This window comes from Triplophysa dalaica, chromosome 16, assembly GCF_015846415.1.
Source record: "Triplophysa dalaica isolate WHDGS20190420 chromosome 16, ASM1584641v1, whole genome shotgun sequence".
NCBI classification, from domain to species: Eukaryota; Metazoa; Chordata; class Actinopteri; order Cypriniformes; family Nemacheilidae; genus Triplophysa; species Triplophysa dalaica.
In genome coordinates this window covers 5,592,963-5,612,746 of record NC_079557.1, presented here as the reverse complement: position 1 = coordinate 5,612,746, position 19,784 = coordinate 5,592,963, and the positions used below count along the sequence as shown (strand labels likewise).

Genomic DNA, 19,784 nt, shown 5'->3' with positions numbered 1-19,784 from the left:
CTTGACAGCCCTAAATCAAATATATAGAGTGATGCATCCACAAGACCTTTGAATAGTTCACTGACATTCATAAATGTCGGTACAAGTCTACAGCTAAACAGACAAAAACTTCTCGAAACAGCATTAAAAAGTTCAAAAAGAACGATTGTGACAATCTCAATTCATCCAAATATCATATTTTCCACTTGTGTGAGGGAGACAAGACATATATTTAGACTACAGAGTAAGAAAAAAGGCTGTAATCTGTTTGCTTGTACATCTGAACACAAAGTAAATAAAACAATATCATACATTTATTCTTGGAATTCAAAAATTGCTACTGCTTTTTGCTTAAGGACTTATTCCTCTGCATGCTATAACTCTCTCACTTTTCACTGGTTGACAACAGCAATTACAAATGCTCTCACAATGAGTCCCACTTCCAGCCAGATAACGGGTTGTAACAACTGCAACAGCAAGCTGCTATTACCGTGTCATCTATTTCTGTATTTCGGTACATCAAGTCCTGTGAGTTTACCTGGTCTCCACGTTTAAGGCCTGCTTCTGCAGCTTTGCTGCCCGGCTCTACGCTGTCGATAAAAATGCGAAAGCCCTTTTCTGAACCCCCCAGCAGGGTGAAGGCCAAGGGGGCTTCCCTGGAGGGTTTGGTCAGGGTCACCACCCGCAGCTTTGCTTTGGCAGCGCATGCTATGTTTAACAGTCTCAGGTGCCCGCACATTTTCTGGTTGAACAAAGAAAGAGAAGAATTACACGATGCAGTCGAAGGAAGAGATGTTCATTTTAAGGGTCGTGTGACGGACAGCTAACCTCTCTCTCCAGATTGTACTCGAACTCCTCTAGAAAATGCGTCATTGCGAGGTCACCCTCAAAGTCGTTGAAGTGATTGTTCACCCACAGCAAGACTACCCGTGTAACCTGAGGAAATTCGAAGTGTGGATTCGATTTATTTTATAGGGCAGGTTCTTAAAGCAACTGCTCTGCTTAAAGGAACACTTCACCCAAAACTAAAAATCATTTACTCATTTGTTCCAAACCTGTATAAAGGTCTCTGTTCTGAAGAACACAAAGAAAGATATTTGGAAGAACGGTTGTAACCAAACACTTCTTGGCCCCCATTGACTACCATGGTAGTGATAATGGTAATCAAAAGAGTCCCAGAACTGTTGCTATCCTACATTCTGTTTTCAACAAAGGAATTAACAAGGACATATTTCCTACTATTGTAGTCAATGGTGGTTAAATACATTGTAACCAAAGAAACTTAAACCAATTTGGAACAACTTGAGAGTAAGTAAATGATGACATCATTTTCATTTTGGGGTAAATTGTTCCTTTAAAGTCACAAACTCAAGGGCTGCTATTTTTATCACAACATTTTCAAGAAGTGTTACTGTATGTATCTCTTTCCATGACGCTGTTTGCATGTTTACCTTGTCCCTGAGGCTGGGGTCATGAAACCATTCCAGCAGTTTCTTGCCCACCACCATGGGGCCTGGCAGGAAGGTGCGGTAGGTAAGCAGGAAGTCCTCGATGTAGGTGGGGTCCACCACCGAGTGCTCTTCTACAAGGTGCATTGTGAGTCGCTCCGATGTGCCCTACAGAAATGAATGATCGTGAGATCAAGTGTTACCCAAAGGCCTTCGGAAGATGGCAGAATGATGTATAAGTAACCCAACCATAAGATTGTGATTTGCTTTAAATATAAAATAGGGACTGATTCGATCAAATAATAAATATAGCATATTCATTATTTCTTAGATAACCAAATTGTGCCAAATATATTTTGTCCAAAAATAAAAAAAAGTGTTTCATATTTTGATGCTTTATTTTCACGGGAGGGGACGTTAAAAACAAATATTGAACAAATATGCCCTCCGGACATCACTTTTGGCGACCTCCCTGGATCAGTCAGCCACCTCTGGCTCCATTTTATTGTTTCCATCAACTCCAAATGTCAAAATATTTGTCTCTTAAATCCTATTTTACATTCAACTTGACATGCTTCTACTTTGCTGTGCTAGCAGATCTCCATATTTAGGAATCAATTATGGGACATGTTCGATCCATCTGTGTAAATCAGTGGAAACAGCTTGTCGATCGAGAGTGGTTCCAACTATACACAGTATATATTTTTATGCACATAATAAAAAAGTGCTGCTTCAATGTATCATGCACACGTAACAGACTTCTGAGTCGTTTTGCGCTGGATTCTCACCTTGATGACAATGTGTCCCTTCCTGGTCCCTGTGCGATCAAGCTCGCGATGCTCCTTCACCATCACAATCTCGCCCTCTTCTTCTACCTTCTGCATGTTCTTCTCGACTTGGTTGAGAATGCAGCAGTAATCCTGCTGTGCTATGCACACAAACTAACAGAGGGAAAAATAATACAGCGAGGAAATAATTGACTTTCAACATGCAGCAAGACGCTCAAATGTTTCCCTGTGATATTAAAGGCAGTGCATTGAAACAGAGACAAGATTCATTATTGCTAATTTTTCGCTAATCACTGCATTATTCTCAGGCTTAATGAACAAGCAGGGCTTCATCACTTTTGCAGTAAATGAGTCATCACAAACCGCTGACATAGTTTGGGCGGGGATTCACTAACATTCTCCTTGCATACTTATTCGTCATTTGGATAGAAATCTGAAAATTAAAGGATCTCATGAAGACTGTTAAGAAATATCCAGAGCCTATTTTAGCCTACAATTCAAAGATTGAAATAAAAAGATTTATTTTGCATAAAACCAATTTAAAAGAAATCCTTTGTCTCACAATATATAACAAATCTACCAGTAAGTCATATAGGCTTCATTGATGTAATGCAAAACAAACATTATTTTATCATTATTATGTGGATGTGAAATGTCCGGGGCATTGCTTTGTGAGATTAATGTCATTCGATTGTCACCCACCTGGCAGTCATCCACCTTGGTCTTCATCACCCCCTTCATGTACTCTTTCTCCATGGTAGGGGACACGCCAAAACTGTTGCCCATGCACAGGATTTCTGTCCGGTGATCTGGGTACGTCACCTCCACCGAGCCGTTTAGAATTACAGACCATGAGTCCAGCTGCAAAAACATTTAAATTGTCATTTTAAAGGGATTGTTTACCCAAAAAATGGAAGCCGCTATATTATTCCAAAGCCGCCTGCCTTACCATCAATAAAGTCTATAAACGTTTAGAATCGAGTTTTGATGACTTTCTAGCCAATCATGATTCAACACCACATTGCGTGACAGACTGAATGCCGGTGGTAGTTCAGTTGTTTTGGGTATTGATAACAGTGCCGTCGCTGTGAATTGCACAAGCCTCGAGCCCTGCCCTGCTTTCAATTATTTGGATGCATTAGGGGGGAAAATGGCTCTTTTTGGCATGTTAATATTGAGATAAGAAGATAAGCGATTCCCTCTGCACCGCGGGCATCTTGTAATCTCAAGATGCTGAATGCTGGCGTTCATTCAGGTTTAACAAAGCAGAAGCTGAATGCCTTATGAAAATGGAGCGAGGGACGGTGCGACGTGCAAGTAAAGCCAAGGTTGCCACAAATCTGAAGAATAAGAATGAAGATTTAATGGACGGATGCCCCTGTTCACTATGAAATGGCAAATGTCAGTAATGATTTTCTAAATCCTGAATTTGGAGTGATGAAATTTCTGTGAAAAGCTATGCTACAGGCCGCTGATAAACGATAAAGGGCAGGTTTATAGGCAAAGCCACACCTACAGGTCAAATGTTTGCGATGAAGGTTCACATGAGAGCAAAAAAGCTTCTGGTACTTGTTCATTCGATGGCATGTCTGACTGACCTCTTCACCATCGTTAAGAACGATCGTGCCGGCCCGTTCCACCACAGCAAACACCATGACAGCACAGAGCTCCCGTCTGACCGACATGGTCATGTTGGCAAAGGCTGGCAGCTGGTGCATGAACTCCAACAGTTGCTCTGAGGAAAAGGGTGAGAAAGAACGAGAGGAATTCACATTGAGTTAAATACAGAGAGACTTTGAGGGTCTATCATGATGTTTTTTTCTCTGCTTGTTGCAGTCTGTGCTTCCCACAAGGAGAACAGAAGAACATTCTTTCTGTGGCTTTAAAAATAACAGCATTGAATGCATTATTAATACGAAGCTATTTCTGAGAACTAACTCTATTATACAATACACAAGAAATTTTATACACAACAGAAGCAATGCCACAATAAAATGGAAGGAAAATACACTTTTAGACATGCATTTAAATTTATAAAAATTGTGAATGAGAATATAATTTTAAGACAAAACTGCTAACAAAATTAATCATATTAACAAGCTGCCATTTTCCCAAAATATAAACCTAATGTAGAATCCTAAATATTTATAATGAATGCCTACAGTGTTATTTTAACAGTATTACTTATCTTGTGAAAAAAATGCTAAATATTAATATTCTATACATTTTATAATTTTCTTATTCCTATTTCTATATTGTTTTTCCACATTACCTGTGTAAATATCGATTTACTGTAAAGCTGCAAAATTGTGAAAAGCACTATAGAAATATTTTTGAAATCCTTTTCCAGGTAAAAAATCAGAATTTTGAGCATTTCTGTTTTCGTCAGGATATTGCTTTAAGGATGCAGAAGACTGAACCTCGTTCGTGCATTTAATGCGTTGTTATAATTATAATACCAATCAATGTTAATTACCGGAAGTGCCAACATAGATGTAATGCTTTTCCTTCTGTGCTCAACAGACCAACTCTTGACTTAACTTGTGTGACGGTGTTGCACAAGGTCCAGAGAGGCTCACCGAAGAGCGTGTAGACAAATTTTTTTTGGGTGTTGCTCTGTTCCTGTGGCCCGTCTGGGTACTCAATGACCTGTGTTTGGCACGGCAGCACTGAAGCATAAGCGGCCCGCCCAATCAAATTTTAATGCGCTGGGAGAGGTTTGGCTGAGAGAATGACCTAGAAATAACCAACACGTCTCGACCCCCCTTTGTAGTCTGCACAGCCTTTTGTTGTCTCCCCTTTCCAAGAAACACATTTCCCTGGTTTCTTCCTCAAACAAATTCTGATGTCCTAGTCTGAATGACTCCCATCCACTCTGATCTTTGGCAAGGGTTTCTAGTTAATGAGGTATCTCTTACCTATGTCATCATCTGTTCTGTCCATGGGGTCTTTCTCCAGACAGTCCCGGACGATGTCTCGGCTCATGAGGGGATCTGAGGCACGTTCGATATCTTCCTCATCGTCGTCCTCCTCGGAGTCGACGGCCGTCTCCGGCAGGCCACTGAGGTCCATGTCACAGGGCTCACTCTCGGTGGCCTGTATAGTAGAAACAGCAATCAACTGAATTATGGAGCATGTCGCAGATCAAACATTGTTTATGTACAAAATCACCCTTACATTGAAATTGTGTATAGTATGCACAAATTAAAAACAGAAATATTCTGGAAGACTACATCATACTAGATTTTATTTACTTTACTGTTGTGTTGTGTTGACAGCTGCAAGATGTTATTTGAGACATTTTTATTCGTTTAATTCTGTATATCATGGAGAAGCACGGCTACAGAAATGCCAAGATCATGGATTTGATTCCCAAGGAACATACAAACTAAAAAAAAAATTCCCAATTCTAGTACAAAAAGACCAGAAATCCTGGCAGTTTGCACTTTTTCTGTCTTATGTCCACAAATCAAACGAGACACCGCTAGACCGAACGATCAAAAAAACAAACCATCCAAAACATAATCTAACATCCACATTGCACTGCGGTAGGACAAAACCTTAAATTTACCATACAACACCCATTATGTCCACCACAATCACATTACACACAACTTCGATTCTCTCTCACCTGACTGAAGACCCCGAGCAAAGCTCTGTTCCTCCCTACAACCGCCCGCAACGTCGCCTTGACCAACTGTCTGCCCACGTCGGGTACCAGCCGCATCCTTAGAGTTCGGGCTTCCATTCACTTTTAATTTTTTAAGCTCCTTGATCCGAGCTCACACAAACCTGTGTCATTTCAACTCAAATGACCTGCATTACTCATCAAATATTCAGATGCTGCTGAAAGCAGCCACTCAGAGGGCGAACTAGGCGGGGCGTTGTGGGCGGGGCTAGTCTTGCGATAGGGAGGGATGGCAGGTGGCATAATACATTGATGTAAGACCATCAATCTCTGTTTTAGCAAAGGTGCTGTTAAAAGCCTCCACAACTCAAAGATGCTCAAGAACGCTGTAACACAGGTTTGTTCCAGAGATAAAATAGTCTCAGTACAGATTTAAAGTATTCCCATCACTATTCTCAAGCCAGTTTAGCAAATACGATGGGCGATGGGATATCTATGAACAATTGAACAACAGCAATCTTGATGAGGAAAAGTATCAATGATTGTTGATAAATGTGGTTTCTTAAAAGGACACCATCAGAATATATTGAAAAAGCAAACGTATTGCACTTTAAGCACATCCTGACACATCGACTACATCACTTTGGGGTCGCTTTATCTGCTGCAAACCGGTGCGGGTTGGTTTTTCCACGAAGAGCTAATCAGGGGCATTTGTAAACACGCAATTGCAGATGAAGGGACTGATCTTTCAAACTGTCACGTCGCCCGCGATCCATAGCAGTGTTTGGGCGACTGAGATGAGCGTGAAGGGAACATTAATATTTCAGCGCGGCTATTCTTGGATCAATGCTTTCAAGTCTCCCAGAAGAACCTGTGTCATGATTTATTCAAACCTTAAAAAAAAGTGACCGTCCCGGCATCCGCATGGAGGATGTGGGCCATTACTCTTGACAATAGAAGCCCTGAATACTGTAAGATCCCAGTACATGAGACAAATTGTTGAGAACTCAACATAACATGTTCTGTAAAGAAATCAACTGTTTAAACTACAATAGAAATGTTTGACTATTTACACTATTTTACAAATTATCGATGTTCAGTAAATAGGTTCGATGAGATGGCGTCAAAACACGTTGAGGATTTGTAAATCTGAATTTTCAGGGTCCAACTTATGACAATAATCTTTATACTAACCAGAAATTAAATATTCTTTCATTATGCAAAAAAACATTAGCATAGCTTGATCACAGGTTTCTTTATCTGCTTTTTAAAATGAAATAAATACATCCAATCACAATCAAGAGTTAGATATTTTTATAATGTTTATTTGACAATCTTCCAGTCAACTCTTGCTAGTTAGAGAGATCTGGAATGTTGTAGCAGAGGGAAGGGCAGAACCGACAGATCACAACCTCTTTTCATGAGGTCACAGTCCAGCTGTTAATGAGACTTTAACAGATGGCTGTCAGGTCAGGATCACGGATGCAGCGTACACTAAATCATCTCCCGTACGCTTCTGCGCACCGCCCGCCATTAAACCTCTTTAATCCACAAACACATCACACAGGAAAATCAATTAAACAGCCAGGCAAACACCAACCCAAACACAATTAATCAGATTTATGGAGGCACAGAAACAAGCGCGCATATTTTCACAGCCTGGCACAGACACCTGAAAGGTGAAATGAGGTTTCTTTGACTGAAACTCATTGGCTCAATTTCACAGGTCATTGGTTAAGCCAGTTAATAAAAACTGTATTCGAAGATATAAATTGAGTCGCTTGAGGTTTGAAAAGATTTAATAGATTAACTGGAAGAACAAATAGGTGATGAAACTAAAGTTGAGTTTGATTATCACGAAACACAAAAAACACATTTAATGAATATTTTTAAAGAAACAAAATGTGAAAAATATACTGTACTACAGTATACAGTCGAAGAACAAAAAATTAAGAGACCATTCCAAATGCTCATTAAATTCCAATTTCAGGAGTGTAAGACTGACAGCATAAAAGGTTCACATCATTTTTTTTAATAAAAACTTTTATATTTTATAATATACTTTTATATACAAATATCACTGTTGTATTTCTTAAAGGGGTAGTTCACTTTCAAAATAAATGTTCATGATAATTTACTCAACCCCCATGTCATTCAAGATGTTTATGTATTTGTTACTTTAGTCCTAAAGAAATTAAGGCTTTTGATGAAAACATTCCAGGATTTTCCTCAATATATTAGACTCCAAACGGTTGAAGGTCTAAATAACAGTTTTAGTGCAGCTTCAAAGGGATAAACCATACCAGACCATAAGTAAGGGTCTTATTTAGTGAAACGATTGGTCATTTTCTAAAATATCATGACTTCACAAAATATGTAATACGTTGAAAAGGTTACGTTGACGTAGGCGGAAATACTGAGTCAGTGTTCACAAGTTAAACGTTCAAGTTTTCAATGTAATTGCGTATTATGTAAAGTCATAAACGTGCATCGCAGAACAGAGCAAGGCAAGCATTAATGTTTATAAAGTATATACATTTGTATTTTTTTTAGAAAATGACCGATCGTTTCGCTAGATAAGACCTTTTATTCATCGTATGGTATGGTTTAAAGCCCTTTGAAGCTCCACTGAAACTGTGATTTTGACCTTCAACCATTTGGAGTCCATTGAAGTCCACTATATGGAGAAAAATCCCGGTATGTTTTCATCAAAAACCTTCATTTCTTTTCGACTATAGAAAAAAAAAACATCTTGGAGGACAAGGGGGTGAGTAAATTATCATGAAATTTTATTTTGAAAGTGAACTACTCTTTAAAAAGTGAATCTGAACTTGTTTCTCAAATTTACATTTTCTGCAAGTAAATGCAAATAGAAACAACATTTTTGTTTGAAATTTGGAAGAATTATTTTTAACAGTTCCCAAAAGGAAACAAAAATGGTCATTTTATCTAAATGCAAAATTACAAATAGTAAAATGAGAAAAAATGAAAATGGTCTATGAAATCGTTTTTTTCCGTGGCTCCATACTGTCATTATTTGCTGTACTACATTATAGACGATTTCAATGTGACAACATATACAAACATTACTGCTCATGCGCACGCGCACGCCTGACCCACCAGTTAACTTCGGTACACATGCGCAAATGATAGAGTGCCTATACATTTTTTCTGATAACAAGCAAAAGAAACCGAGAAGAACCGTTGGATGGCTAAACTTGTCTCTCCAATATTTTCAACCTAGACTGCGATACCAAGCTCAACCGCTAGATGTCACTGTACCACACGGTTTCTTTAAACGTGTGAAAACCTCGGGACCCATTCAACAAATGTTATATTTGTTACAAATGTTATAATTCAACAAACTGTTTTTTAATACAATTATTATACATAAAATAGTTATATTAATTAGTATTAACACACATTTAATAAAATATAAATAGTTACATTATACTAGCCAAACACAGACAAGAAAGTTAACTGTGGGTTAGGCACGCGAGCGTCCTATGAAACGCTCTTTATATTGTCATTATTTACATAATATACATTTTATGTGGGTGTAGATGTATTGTTTATATAAGTGACCGTGGCTGTAAAACACAAGTCACTTCTACGATTTCCTAGATGAATTCCTTATACATAATGTAAAGAACATTATTATTGTCATATATAATAATTCTTTATGACGGTTTATAGTGACCAGGGCTGTCAAACTCATTTGTTTCAGAGCTTTGCATTTTGGTTTTCAAGTTGATAACATTAAACAGACGTTGATATGAAATGTCAGTAATTAAATGTCCAGTAAGACATTTTGTTGTTACCTGGTAGATGTCCGACAGGCTGCTGCTCCCAGAGTCACTGGTGATGCTACATCCTGAGTGACTGGAGGAAACGTGCGTCACCTGGGGGTGAATCCCCTCTGCCAGGTGTAATCTGCTGAAGTCCGCCGGAAGCTGTGGATGGAGAGAAACATGCAGAACGTCAGGACGTAGTTCGACTGTAGGTGCATGAAATCGTGCTTAAGTTCAAAACCTAAATCAGACCTCTAAACCCACCCTGAGTTTTGTCAACCGCAACCAAATGCCAGACAGGTCAACAGTCAGCTCTTATGTGGGGCTCCCCTGTTTCTTTGCAACAGAACCGTACAGTTTCCCTGTTCAGGCTAACTGTTGTTGACAAGCGGTTTGGAGCACAAGAGCTCTTGCAGCCACATGCATATAATCGAGTTGTTAAAAACGAATGTATAAATATACCAGGTTTGACACTAATGATACACAATCCATTTTCAATGATGAATGACTCTTCCTTACAAAACATTTTTGCCTAATGGATTTCATAAAAATGTCAATTTTGAAGATTGACAGACCCTGCGTCCGAAAGCGCAAGGATTGAATGAAGTACCAACTTAAACCGCAAGCACATCTAAGACATACTATTTCCACCATGTTTTCATTGTTATGTGCCATGTTTGTTTGATGAAGTTGTCATACTCTAAGACCTTCAAAATAATCTACTTTGGTAAAACAATTACAACCTCGAGGAATACATTTATTGCTACAAATCCGCTTGAAAAGAGCAGCACACACATTATATTTAATTTACTCATTATTTTAATTTATAAGCTACTTTACCGTGTGGTTTAGAAAAGTGCACATCCGACAAATATTACGAAATCTCAGTGGAAGCAGTGGATCATTCAGGTATTTCTTATCTACCGTTTTTGCATACGGAGGTTTCGGACCTACTACCAATTTAGCAGGATGATTTTACTTTGTTTAGTAAATCAAATGGAAGTAGGCAGTTTTGGATGTAGTGTGTTTCCATTTGACAGCATGAACAATATCCAACATCTAACATAGATAAACCAAAAATTTGAGGGTCTGTAAATAATGACAGAACTATTTTAGTACCCCTGAACAGGATACTAAAATATCATCGAGATTGTTTCTATCCTCTAGTTTAGTGTTTGAAGCTGCTTTGTGGTGCCGCTCTGTTCATGTTTGAAGGGGTGCGGCTGAAAGAGCAAAGAGAGTGTGTGGGCTTGAGCAAGAGGAAGGGCTCTGACAACAGCTCAAAGATAAGAAGCTAAGAACTAATTTCAGCTAATATTAAAGTGCACACAGCATACACACGGCCACATTCCGATAAAGCCATTCAATCAGGTCCCGATTGTGTGTATGTGTGTGTGTGTGTGTGTGTGTGTGTGTGTGTGTGTTCACCAGTGAAATTGCTTTTTTGGGGGGCTATTGGATGACTTCTGCCAGCTGTGGCTGAGTATAGCTTTCATACAAAATGCATCTGACCTAATTTCCACTCCCATAATCATATAAATGCCGGAAATGCAGTCGATTCTCCCAGGAGGTGAGAGATTGAACAGAGAGAAAACAACCTGATAGACTGGGTGAAACCAGATAAAAATATGTTTGCCAGATATGATTTTTGGACCAAGACAGATACAGTTACAGCATGAAAAAGGGAAGATAAAAACTGCTAGAGATGTAACACTCTACGGTGTTCAGACACACACACGACAGCATTAATATTCATCATATGCACTGATTCAGTATTTAAATGAGAGGCCAGACTTAATGCATAATAATAAGGGCTATTTACACCTGAAAAGCAGACAGGCAACATATGAGAATAGCCTGAATGAACAATGAATAGAAAAAGAGAGATCACAAGAGGGAAAGAGAGAGAGAGAGAGAGAGAGAGAGAGAGAGAGAGAGAGAGAGAGAGAGAGAGAAAGAAAGAAAGGTAGGATGGACGGATGGAAGGAAGGAAGGATTAAAGGAAAGAAAGAAAGATGACAAGACAGAACAAATGAAAGCTAGAGAAAGAGATATAGTAGAAAGAGAAAATAGATAGCGGGAGTGTGTGTGTGTGTGTGTGTGCGTGCGTGCGTGCGTTCGTGCGTGCGAAAAGAGAGTGAGAAAAAAATGATACGTGTGTGTGTGTGTGTGTGTGTGAAAAGAGAGTGAGAAGAAATGAGAGAGGCACAAAAAAAAAAAAAAGAGATAGAAAGTTATATAAAAAAGAAGAAAAATAATAAGACAGAATAAAGAAATAAAGATAAAAAAGATTGAAAGAGATGCGGTAAAAAAATACAGAGAGAGACAATAAACGGAAAGGGACATAACATTAAATATGAAAAATGTGAGAAAACGGGAAATAGAAGAGAGACAGAAAATAATACAAAAGGAGGAAAGTGAAGGAAAATGAATGATAAGTAATGCATGAAAAAGGATTGAAAGAGAGTCGGTACAAGACAAAAGAAAGAAAGATATAGATAAAAATAGAACGAGACAGAGAATAAAAGAAAGAAAGAAAGACAGAAAGATGTATTGGTTTAAGTGGTGTTCTTCAAACCTTATTCAACACACAACTTGTTTCAGCACACATATAGACACAAACGCACACACATCAGGTCAGCGAGTGCAGTCAGCACTCTTCAAATAAAAACGCCGTGATAACAGCAAACCTTTTCACTCCTTCCACATCCGTTCTCTCCTGTTCCTCGAGGCCATTCCCTCAACTGTCCCGGCTGGACCACAGAGCTGTCAGCTGTGATACACACATCACCTGTCCTCTCGCTTCCACTGCAAAACTCAGCCATCAAAACCTCCACGCCAATAAATCCCCTTCTCACGAGTCTACACGGGCTTACCTCCTCACTGTCAGAACACACAGTGGGGAACAATGGAGCGGATGCTAGCAACACCGACACGAAAGGCATCTGAGCAACACCTTTAGCCAATTGAGGATAACGTACAACTGCAGTTTCTATTTTCTATTTGAGTTTTTAAAATCTCAGAGCAAAGTGTAACATCATCTTCATTATAACGAGAACAGCTTTCGACAGAAATGAAGGTGGAGAAGTGCTATCACACTGAATTTTTTTAATGTGCTTTAATTGAAGTTAGGTTTGGGAGTGCTGGTGCAGAGCCAGTCATTTTGGACATTCTTCGTGGTGGAAACACAGGGAATGCTTCCAGATACTGGGTACTGGCTCTGGTGCAGACACCCTGTATATGGAAAACCACTAAAAAATTAAAACCTAAAGTGTACCAAGTTTCCTGAAACCAGATATCACATATATTGAATATGACATTCATTTGATTTTCTCCACAATATTTGCTGACCTTCATCGTTCAAAATATTACTTATATAATGCTCAGCACCAAACCAATGTTATTAATGATTTAAAAGGTTTACCTTTATGCAAGGTTTACCTGTAAATGTTGACTATATCATAGCATCCGATAAAGCAAACCGTGATAAAAGCTTTCCTTGAGTTTTCCCCCTAACCGGCTATGAAAACAAGCAAATGGAGAGTCTGTCTGTCGCCTACTCTCTATGTCTGCATTACTAAACTAAAACGGAAGCAAAACAGTCACACAAAGCATTATTGGTAAAGTATGATGATAAGGCAAACACCAATAATTCAAGGACTAAACAAAAAACACAGAAGTTGCTAAATGTGGCGCTGGTGTACTCCGCATACATCTTTGTATGCAAAGGCATCATTTTGACAAAATGTTGATAGCGGCAGCAGTCGATATACACGTGTCAATAACAATATCCCCCCTGTCTCTCATAAACACCCAGGGGCCCGTTTCTGTCCTTTAAGTGCCCTTTTCATGTCACTGTAGAACAGAATAAAGACTTAACTCTCTTGCCTCACAATTTACAACAGGCCTCAGTCAATTAGGCAGAGAAGCTTTTAGTCAAATAGCGTTCGGGTCACAGACAGCACGTTACACTGGTAGGGGTCCCAAATATCACTCACGATCCCTCTGGGGAGCTTTGTAAATAATGAACGGGTTTATGGCAACGTTGCCCTTTCACACTTTACAGTATGAATAGAAAACCTAGATGACCATTGGTTCATACTGGTATTGAATGAACTGGGGCCTGGCTATTACAGTATGAACATATGGGTCATACTAATAAAACATCGTGATTACTTATGCATTTTTTATACATATTATACATATATATGGTGATTTTTGGTATATTAAGACATCAGAAACGTGAATATTTCCTTTGTGCCTTTTTGTTTCCTTTATCTCAACATTTAAAATGTCCTTAGGCTGCAAAGATTCTATTGCAGTCTTAATGACATACATAACCCAGACTAAAGTCTGACTATGATGTCTCCAAAATATTCTTTATGCCGCTTTCGTGTGCTCTTTCTCTTTGAGGATGACCTACTGCTTGCGTTTTTTGAGTTGCGCATGTGTAAATGTGGGGTCTGTAAGTATGTGTATATCAATACACAAGGTGTGACTTTTAAAAAAGAGGGCTGATGCTGGAGGCCTAAAAGCTGCAAACCTATCCCATAAGCCTCGGCGATGCTCTGGGGCGTCTCGCTTTCCTAAGCTGAGAGGATCATAAGATTAAATAGCTTCGGCTGGGCGTCAGATTAAACAGGTCAGATATTCTCACAAACACACGCCAATATATTGTGTTTACACCAGCGTAGAGAATACTGTAATCAAGCAAATGTGCATGACCATTTCCTGTTGTCTCATGACAAAGTAGTAAAATACATGATCCTGCATCTGAAAATCGACTATTTCCATCCTATATAGTAGGCGAGAATGACAATGAGTATGGGTTATGAATAGTATGTCCAAAACCTCCGTATGCAAAAAAGGAAGAGAGAAAATTCCCGGATATGTAAGTACCTATAAAATAATTTCTTGTGACTAAATCATGTTATCAACGTGAACGCACAGGTTAATGTTAATACGTCATAGGTCAAAGAGCATACGGGTCACATGACAATAAAAGATGGCTGATTCAGTATGTCCGAAATGTATTCAAACTACTTCCACTCATACTATATAAATACTGTTTTAACGGTCGATAGGTAGGTACTTATTCAAATGCAGTACATTCTGTCACACTATGTGACTTCAGATGCAGAGAATGTATCTCTAAATACTGGTCCTCTGAAGAATTCAACCAAACTACACTAAAAACAAACAACATGTGTCCCACAGGTCTGAAATAAAAGCTCTGTACACACATTTCCAATTAGAGAATAAAAATAGATTCCCAAATGCATTTATATTTTTATGTCGCTGCAAAAACCTATGGAGGAAAAAAATCAAGAAGACAAAAATGCTATAGGAACAATCACGATATGAAGACATCAGATCACTTGCTGCATCCCAATTTGCCAACTTATACTGTTTTTGTTATGGAAAAGTATATACATTTTAGTGCGTAGCAAAACTGTATGGACGCATTGGGACATACTAACGCGAAACGGAATTGGCCGTTGTTGCCTAGGCGACAGTGTGATCCCTAACTGACACCAACATCAAAATACAGTTCTTGTTTGCATTTAAGTATTTATTCATTTATTATTTTCTATGTATGATTTTATGTATTTTTAGATTTATTAATTTAGTGAAGCATCTTTTATTTCATTTGATTAATGCAGTGTAGCATCACTAAAGTGATGTTACCCAGTTGTGGGTAATATCAGCTGTTAAGTGTCCATGGATACACACTTCGAATTTTCACCGGAAACAGTAGACCATGCGGGGAGAATACACATTTCAGCATACTATAATTTGGGACATATTCTATTTTCGAATACTGTTAATGACGGTTGTATGTGAAATTGGGACTCTGCCTATTGTTACTGTGTTTTTGTGGTTATCTTCAAGGTACATAAACTATTCTTTTAACAAGTTAACTTGACGCGATTTTATAATAGTGAATAAAGTTATGGTGCTATATGAAATATATATTTTTTTATGTTTAGGGTGGGTATTGGGTAAGATTACTGAATGCTGGGTATAATCTGATTTCAAAACTAGGATCCTGTCTGGTTTGCAGGAAAGAAAAAGTAATTCTTTGTCATATTATTAAGGTCACAGTGTTCCACAAAGATTTCTGATGAGTGATGTGAACAGTACACTAATACCACTTTTCAAACAGTCGAAGAGTTTAAAGTCCCATATTTAATATTAAACTTAGTGTGCATAATATTTTTTCAAGAAAAGTTTCTGACAAAATCTACTGATATCTAGTTTTCACAAACATCAAACAGATCACAAACCTTTAAAACTAACAAATAGAAAAAAATCGTTATGGTCAACCAGCCTCTTTACTTCAAGCTTCCATTGACAAAAAAACAGTCCAAATCTAAAGTCTTTAAAACTAAAATATGTTAAAACAATACATACTAAGCAACTGTTCAAATGCTTTTTATATGCAACTGAAAATATTGTCACCATTTTGTGTACAGAATTTTTTTTCTTGGATTTCCTCTTGTAGCTACAAACTATATCCGTACTTTCAAGTCATAAACAACAGCTTTCAGAGGTATATTTAAAATAAATAAATAAATGCCATGCACATAACTGTTCAACATATGAGCTTTAAAAAGAAATTGACCGATGTTGTGAGTGATGGTGATGTGAAGACATCCGTACACCTGCGCATGTTTCAGGGTGAGCACTTGGCCAAGCAAGCACAAACACATTACAGCTGACGGAAGATCAATTCATTTACAGCTAAAAGTGTTCATCATTCCACTCAGCAGTCCAGTGTCGATCGCTTTCCGATGACGCCCGTGTGCAAACACCGCTGCGTGTGATCACTCAGTCCGGCCGTTCAAGACGCTATCATGGAATGATGTTCTGCCAAAGACGGCTTAATGAAACTCAAAGTATCTAGCTGACAGTGTTGTGCAGCTCCTCCCACACACAGGGGCACGTCCACGCACAACCGTACACAAACGGTCATCAAAGCAGACGGCAGTAAAGCCATTTAACCTCATTGTTAAAAACTGACACCATACAATCGTCATCAGCCGGTAACTACACAACATCAGTACATGAGAGTGTGGGTGGGTGACGGGGGCGGGGGTACATGCACATGGCGCCTTCACACACTGACACATATTACACCATCAGCAGACGAATGAGGTCGTGGCACTCCACAGCCTTTCATAAAATACCGTGAGACGGGGTTGAGCGATAAAACCCAACGCTAATGTACATCTGCATGAAATGTCTATTAATACACATCTGCATACATGCAAATAACCATCATCCTCAAACAACACGCTAGAAATGATGTGACATGCACAATTATGCAATAATGCATTGCAAGCTTCACGGAATACAGAAGGTGATCCATCCATTTTATGCCGTTTTCATGCTTTCCGCCTTTGAATGGTACATACAGGCTAATCTGGTTGCATTCTGAGGAAAGAGCTGGAAATGAAAGGTCGATACTCACTGGGCTTTTATCAGCTTGGCTGGAGACTCCATGGCCGCCACTGCTAACTAATGGCTTCATAATGGAGGTGCGGAGCTACGAAATTTAAGCATCCTGCTTGTTCCCTCTAATCTTCTCCCCCTCTCTCCCTCTCTCTCTCCCCCGATGCCCCTACGGTGAGTCTTCCCTTGTATCCCACCCGTTCAACCCCCCCTCACTCAAGAGGAGAATCTTTTCCGGGGAAGGGGAGGGAGAGAGAGTATGATCTCCGGAGATGATGCGCTGGTTTCAATGTCTCGGACGACACGGACCTCTCTTTCAAAAATCAACGCTTTACCCAGGCAGGTGCACACGACATCTGTTCGTCCACAAGGTCCAGAAAAAAGATGGGGGAAAAAAAGAAGAAAAATGGAAATAAAAAGGAGAAATGGAGTGAAGTGCGAGCGGATGAGAAATCCAAGCAGGGATGAGCTCAGACGACGACTCTGCGTTTCAGGTACTTAGGTAAGACTCTCCCACCAATGATAGCCAATGGCGACCAACGCTGTTGTAAAAAATGAGGTAAGGGAGGGGGGAAAGGCAAAAATGGCTGACAGCACTCGCTCCCCTACCCTCTCTCTCTCCGTCTCCACACGGCTTTATGCACCATTAGCCGAGCTTGTGACCAGGGAACCAACCTCACGCATCCAGTCTGTCTTTGTTAAACACTCCCGGTTCATTTGTGTCCAAAGCAGGGGGGGTGTGTGAAAGTGTGAGAGCGTGTGTGTGGAGGAGAGGAAGAGAAGCGTTCGTGAATAAGAACCTCCCTCCCTCACTGATGCTAAAAGAAGAGCCGCTGGCAATACTACACACATACATGCATATGGGCAGTTATATGCATTATATTTACATTTATTTTATGCATTTTGTAGATGCTTTTATCGTAAACAACTTACAGTATTTTCAAACTATACAATTATCATAGCGTCAGCTGTGACTAAACATACAAAACCTCAAACATTTTACTTGTACTGTAATCGTAACATGTCATTTTTGCTACTTTTGCCACTATTCTGGTTTTATTTAAATATAGAAAACATGTGTATAAGGACAGCGTATATCTTTAGTCCAATGACCATTACGAGTTCGTTTTAGTACATTTCTACTCACAATTTGGACTTTACATTTTAATTTATGGTATTGTCTTGTGATGTGAAGGCTATATACAGTGACAGCCCTGTATCATACTGTGGGTACTGCTACTTTACATTATACATTGTAACAGAAGTAAATATTACACATATTCTCTTACTTAATATTATCTCATGAAAAAAATGTGTCGTCACGTTTTTGCTACTTTGCTGAAGGAGATCATGTATTTAGGAAACGTATTGTGTAGAGGGGTCTGTACGTTTAGGGCTAATGTAGAAACAACATGGTGAATTGCTTGCAAGGGGACCCGCGGTGTATGTAGATAGAAACAGCTCATTCTAAGCTAATAAAAACATAACGCTTCATTATGTAAGGTCTTCATACATCTCTGAAGACACGGTTATGTTTATTGTATTGCATTTCTGTCCAAAGATCCTCCAAAAAATTTCCCACAGCACCTTTATATAATCAAACATTTCAACAACAGAACATGCCAACTTACAAACATACTACATCAACTACGCATAAGCACACTTGTGCCCTTAAAATGGTGAGAGCAGCAAAGCAAGATTGTAAAAAGATTTGATGATGTAACGAGTGAGGCGCACATATGAAAACGTAAAAAGGGCGGAGAGTAGAATGAGAGAGCAAAGAAATTGTAAAAGATGTGGGGCTAGAGAGGAAGGGAGTCATGGAAAGAAACGAGAAATGAAGGATGAGCACAGTTAGCCCAGCGAGAGTAATGTCATTATCACGCTCCCCTCCGCTTACCACCGGGGCTGCAGGCAGTTGGCATGGCAACCGCAGAGGAGAGCCATTTCCTGGTTGGTTTGGGCAGGAGAGAGCGAGAGAATGCTGGAGAGGATGAAAAGAGACGGAGAGATGCAGGGAGATGGAAGGCGCTAGCAGACGACAGACGCACGGAGCACATGGCTCTCTGACATGCTCTGTGTTGCTATGACAACACTGCCAATTCACTCCCCTGCCCCCCATCAAACACACACGCTCCTGTTACCCCCTCCGGGCGACTAACGGAGCCGCCCACGCGTGACCCTTAAGCTTTGTGGTGACGATACACATGCATGCGCTCGCCTAAATGTCTATCTATCTTTCTGTCAGTCAAAACAAAGACGTACAGTAAATGTTATTAAATTGCCATGTCTTTGTTTCACGGGGAGGTGACGTGTCGCGATATCCAGCTGAGAATTTGAATAACAAAGAAAAATGGTAACAATAAGCAATGATGCAAATCTCTTTAGATTTGGTCCATTTTTATCCCTTAAGCATAAAATGTTACATCAAAACCCCCATGGATTACTATTTCTGACCGTTACCCATAATTCTAAATAACTCTTGTCATTAAATGTCATTGCATTTCTTTTTAATGCCAACATAAATTACTTTTGGCAGACTGAAGAGATGATGCACCTGGTATCCTTGCAATAATTACAACTATTATTTTTGGCAGAGAACAGATGCGCGCAATTTAAAATAATGATAATCATGTTATAGACTTTTAGCGCTTATGCTTAGACTTATGCATTTCCTCAAGGAGTCACAAAGAAA

At 39.2% G+C, this 19,784-nt stretch overlaps 1 protein-coding gene across 10 annotated transcripts in view; it reads right to left on the bottom strand.

The window, feature by feature from the left end:
- rapgef2b (Rap guanine nucleotide exchange factor 2b) overlaps nucleotides 1-19,784 on the bottom strand; it is an 86,149-nt gene that overhangs the window by 15,338 nt on the left and 51,027 nt on the right. For 9 of the 10 annotated variants that reach the window (XM_056769119.1, XM_056769112.1, XM_056769117.1 and 6 more), the window contains 8 exons: nucleotides 9,665-9,796; nucleotides 5,134-5,311; nucleotides 3,814-3,950; nucleotides 2,918-3,076; nucleotides 2,216-2,368; nucleotides 1,431-1,595; nucleotides 808-915; nucleotides 518-721 (listed from right to left, as the gene is read on the bottom strand). In XM_056769119.1, the coding sequence (XP_056625097.1) occupies nucleotides 518-721; nucleotides 808-915; nucleotides 1,431-1,595; nucleotides 2,216-2,368; nucleotides 2,918-3,076; nucleotides 3,814-3,950; nucleotides 5,134-5,311; nucleotides 9,665-9,796 (1,236 nt within the window). Of the gene's footprint in view, nucleotides 1-517; nucleotides 722-807; nucleotides 916-1,430; nucleotides 1,596-2,215; nucleotides 2,369-2,917; nucleotides 3,077-3,813; nucleotides 3,951-5,133; nucleotides 5,312-9,664; nucleotides 9,797-17,108; nucleotides 17,232-19,784 lie in introns of those variants that run through there. The other variant, XM_056769122.1, reaches the window with a different exon arrangement.